Source organism: Cebus imitator, unplaced genomic scaffold, assembly GCF_001604975.1.
Source record: "Cebus imitator isolate Cc_AM_T3 unplaced genomic scaffold, Cebus_imitator-1.0 Scaffold399, whole genome shotgun sequence".
Classification (NCBI taxonomy): Eukaryota; Metazoa; Chordata; class Mammalia; order Primates; family Cebidae; genus Cebus; species Cebus imitator.
Window position 1 is genome coordinate 422,026 of NW_016107714.1, and position 4,548 is coordinate 426,573.

General features: G+C 44.5%; 1 protein-coding gene across 1 annotated transcript in view; it reads right to left on the reverse strand.

Annotated features, from left to right (window-relative positions):
* Window positions 1–4,548, reverse strand: part of MOB1A (MOB kinase activator 1A) — a 30,417-nt gene that overhangs the window by 6,343 nt on the left and 19,526 nt on the right. Inside the window, exon 5 of the mRNA XM_017508693.2 lies at window positions 377–540. Within this exon, the coding sequence (XP_017364182.1) occupies window positions 377–540 (164 nt within the window). The remainder of the gene's footprint in view (window positions 1–376; window positions 541–4,548) is intronic.

The window sequence follows — 4,548 nt, forward strand, 5'->3', positions numbered from 1 at the left end:
CTCCTGCCTCAGCCTCCTGAGTAGCTGGGATTACAGGCACGCACCACCATGCCCAGCTAATTTTTTGTAGTTTTAGTAGAGACGGGGTTTCACCATGTTGACCAGGACGGTCTCGATCTCTTGACCTCGTGATCCACCCGCCTCGGCCTCCCAAAGTGCTGGGATTACAGGCTTGAGCCACCGCGCCCGGCCAAAAGATACCTTTTTATACTGCCGCACACATCAATAAACTGTGGAAAAGAGAACAAAATAGAAAAGAGAAGCTTGCCTATAATTGGCTCTACATGTATAAATAAGACACACTGCTGTTTGTTGAAGTTCCCATTTCAAACAAGTCCAAGTCACTGGACACAGAAATCGACATGGTTCAACTTACCTGAACAAAGAAAATAAAGTGCTTAAAGGAGGTGTTGAGGTGGGCCTCCTCTTGCAGCTGCATCACAGAATCAAAGTGCTGGTGATAAATATGGGCATAAACCCTGAACAGGCGCTTTAGAATAGTCTTTGCCACAGACATAAAGTTTTTGGGAAACGGGACACCTGTAATTAAATACACATATATAACAATTAGTCTGTTATCTAATTTAGCAGTAGAAAGTTGTTTGTGATAGGGTCTCACTTTGTCACCCAGGAAGGAGTGCAGTACTATAATCTCAGCTCATTGCAGCCTCAACCTCCTGGGCTCAAGCGATCCTCCCACCTCAGCCACTGCCGCATCCCCACAAGTAACTTGAACTACAGGTGCATGCTATCATGCCCAGCTAATTTTTTGCATTTTTCTTTGTAGAGATGGGCTTTGCCATGTTGCCCAGGATACTCTTGAACTCCTGAGCTCAAGCGATCCGCCTGCCTCAGCCTCCAAAAGTGCTGGGATTACAGGCGTAAGCCACCATGCCCATCCTAACAGTAGAAAGTTTACACACTGCCATGAGCACCTGCAACATATAAACACATACATTCACAAATACACACAAACCTACCTCTGTGTGTGTGTGTGTGTGTGTGTGTGTGTATTTTAGTTACAGAGTCTCACTGTCGCCAGGCTGAAGTGTAGTAGCGCAGTAGTGTGATCTCGGCTCACTGCAACCTCCGCCTCCCAGGTTCAAGTGATTCTCCTGCCTCAGCCTCTGAAGTAGCTGGGACTACAGGCACGTGCCACCATGCCTGGCTAATTTTTTGTATTTTTCGTACAGATGGGGTTTTATCGTGTTAGCCAGGATGGTCTCAATCTCTTGACCTTATGATCGACCTGCCTCAGCCTCCCAGAGTGCCGGGATTATAGGTGTTAGCCACCACGCCTGGCCTCTGTATATATTTCTTAAAGACAAGGAAATGAAAACCCAAACCCATGTCCTCACAAAATACCACATTTTTCTCACTGTCTTAGGCACAGGTATCAAATTGAATCAAAGATCAAAAATCCACTAGTTTCAGTTTTGTTTTGTTTTTTCTTTGGAGACAGTCTACTCTGTCACCTAGGCTGGAGTTCAGTAGCACAATCATGGCTCATTGCAACCTCCACCTCCTAGGGTCAAGCAGTCCTTCCACCTCAGCCTCCCAAGTAACTGGGACTATAGGTGTACACCACTACGCCTGGCTAAATTTTGTTTTTTTTAGTAGAGACGGGATTTCGCCATGTTGGCCAGGCTGGTCTCGAACTCTTAGCTCAAGTGATCTACCTACCTTGGCCTCCCAAAGTGCTGGGATTTAGTTCTTTAATAATAGAGAGTTTCTTTCTGAAATTAAATGCAACAAGAGTAAGCATTTTAATTATAAATATTTTTACTTTTTGTATTTTGTAACTCTAAAGAAATTACACTGGCTCAGCACAGTGGCTCATGCCTGTAATCCCAGCATGTTGAGAGGCCGAGGTAGGCAGATTAATGAGCTCAAGATCAGCCTGAGCAACAAGGTAAAATCTCATCTCTTAGGAAAAAAATAAGAAATTACATATATATGCACTCAATGAGGACTGAAAACTCTCCTAAGCAAAAGAAAAAGGTGGCCAGGCACAGTGGCTCACACCTGTAATCCCAGCACTTTGGGAAGCCAAGGCAGGCAGATCACAAGGTCAGGGGTTCGAGACCAGCCTGGCCAAAGAGACCAGTATGGCCAACATGGTGAAACCCCGTCTCCACTAAAAATACAAAAATTAGTTGGGGTGGTGGCAGGCACCTATAATTCCAGCTACTTGGGAGGCTGAGGCAGGAGAATTGCTTGAACCTGGGAGACAGAGGTTGCAGTGGGCTGAGATCACACCACTGTACTCCAGCCTGGAGGACAGAGCAAGACTCCAACTCAGAAAAAGAAAAAGGCTCACTTTATCTACATATGAAAAATATTTTATCTTCTGAATACTCTGAAAGTCAGACTTTTCTTTCTGAAACTAATAGTCCCAACCTTTTAATTTTATTAAAGGGCTATTTTCATTTTCCTGATGCCTAAAAAGGAAGTATGTTTCCTGAAAAGGTGGTGGGGGGACTCCCCATTTTTCAAAGAAAAAAAACGCCTTCTTGGAAGAGGCCGGGCACAGTGGCTTACATTTGTAATCCCAGCACTTTGGGAAGCCTAGGTGGGCGGATCACAAGGTCAGGAGTTCAAGACTATCCTGGCCAACTGCCTCTACTAAAAATACAAAAATTAGCTGGGCATGGTGGCGCGCCCCTGTAGTCCCAGCTAATCGGGAGGCTGAGGCAGGAGAATTGCTTGAACCTGGGAGGTGGAGGTTGCAGTAAGCCGAGACTGCCCCACTGCACACCAGCCTGGTGACAGAGCAAGACTCCATCTCAAAAAAAAAAAGAAAGAAAGAAAACAACTGGGGTAGAGTTTGGTATCCTCTTTCCAAGCAGTGGCAATGGGGATCCAACTGGTTACCTTCCTGAGAATTTTTGTTGACAATACCAAAGTCCATTAGAAAACAAGGACAGGCATGGCCAGGTACGGTGGTTCATGTGTGTAATCCTAGCACTTTGGGAAGCCGAGGCAGGCAGATGACATGAGGCCAGGAGTTTTGAGACCAGCCTGACCAACATGGCAAAACCCCATTTCTACTAAAAATACAAAAAATTAGCCGGGTGTGGTGGCATGCACCTGTTAGTCCCAGCTACTTGGGAGACTGAGGCATGAGAATTCCTTAAACCTTGGAGGTAGAGGTTGCCATGAGCCACAATCATGCCACTGCACTCCAGCCTGGGCGACTGCACAAGACTCCATCTAAAAAAAAAAAAAAGAAAAAAAGAAAGAAAGAAAGAAAGGAAAGGAAAGAAAACAGAGAGGAGAAAGACAATACAATTAGCACTGACTACAGTAAATAAACATATTAAGACATAAGAAAGAAAGCATCTGCTTCCAAAATAACCTGCATTAGTTGGCCTCAATGGCCTGTTCCATGATACTACTCTTGAAACACATTCTTTTTACATTCATTCAGAAAACAAAGGCTTAAAACACTCTTTATCTGCACTTTTTCCCAGCCAGTTCTCAATAATCTGAAACTTACTATATTTCGCTGATTTCTGTGGTTATAATCGCCATCACCACCCCAGTCCTAGTTAACCTGACTTTTCAAACATTATCCTGGAGCTTATAGGCATGTTTTCCTGGGCAGGATCCTGTATTCATGTGCTGAAAAAGCAGATTTCTGGCCAGGTGCAGTAGCTTACGCCTGTAATCTCAAGCTCTTTGGGAGACTGAAGCAGAAAGGCTGCTTGGGTCCAGGAGTTTGAGACCATCCAAGGCAACATAGTGAGACTGCATATCTACAAAAAATTTAAAAATTAGCTGGGCATGGTGGCACACATGCCTGTGGTCTCAGCTACTCAGGTGGCTGATGTAGGAGGAACACCTGAGCCTGGGAGTCGAGGCTATAGTGAGCTGTAACTATACCACTGCACTCTACCCTGGGCAACAGAGTGAGACTCTATCTCAAAAAAGGCAGATTTCAAAATCAAATGTCTTTCCTATCAGAATATATAAATGGGCATCTTTCTAATAAAAGAAATATTAATAATTTGCATGTATTAGTAAAAAATTGATAATAAACAGTTCTGTCTGAGACTAAATAACTAGCAAAAGTAAGGATGCAGATAATAGCCTAATGGGAGGGGAGTGGGAGTGAGAGGTGGTGAATAAGAATGAATTATTTAAGAATGAGAAAGTGAGAAAAGAGCTAGGCACAGTGGCTCACACCTGTTAATCCCAGCACTTTGGGAGGCAGAGGTGGGTGAATCACCTGAGGTCAGGAGTTCGAGACCAGCCTGGCCAACATGGTGAAACCCTGTCTCTACCAAAAACTACAAAACTAGCCAGGTGTGGTGGCAGGCCCCTGTAGTCCCAGCTACTCGGAGGCTGGGGCACGAAAATCACTTGAACCTGGGAAGTGGTGGTCGCAATGAGCCAAGACTGTGCCATTGCCCTCCAACCTGGGTGACAGAGTGAGACCCTGTCTCCAAAAAAAGAGAAAAAAAAAAGAGAAAAGAGGATAAAGTCAAAATAATTCTTTTTTTTTTTTTTTTTGAGACAGAGTTTCGCTCTTGTTACCCAGGCTGG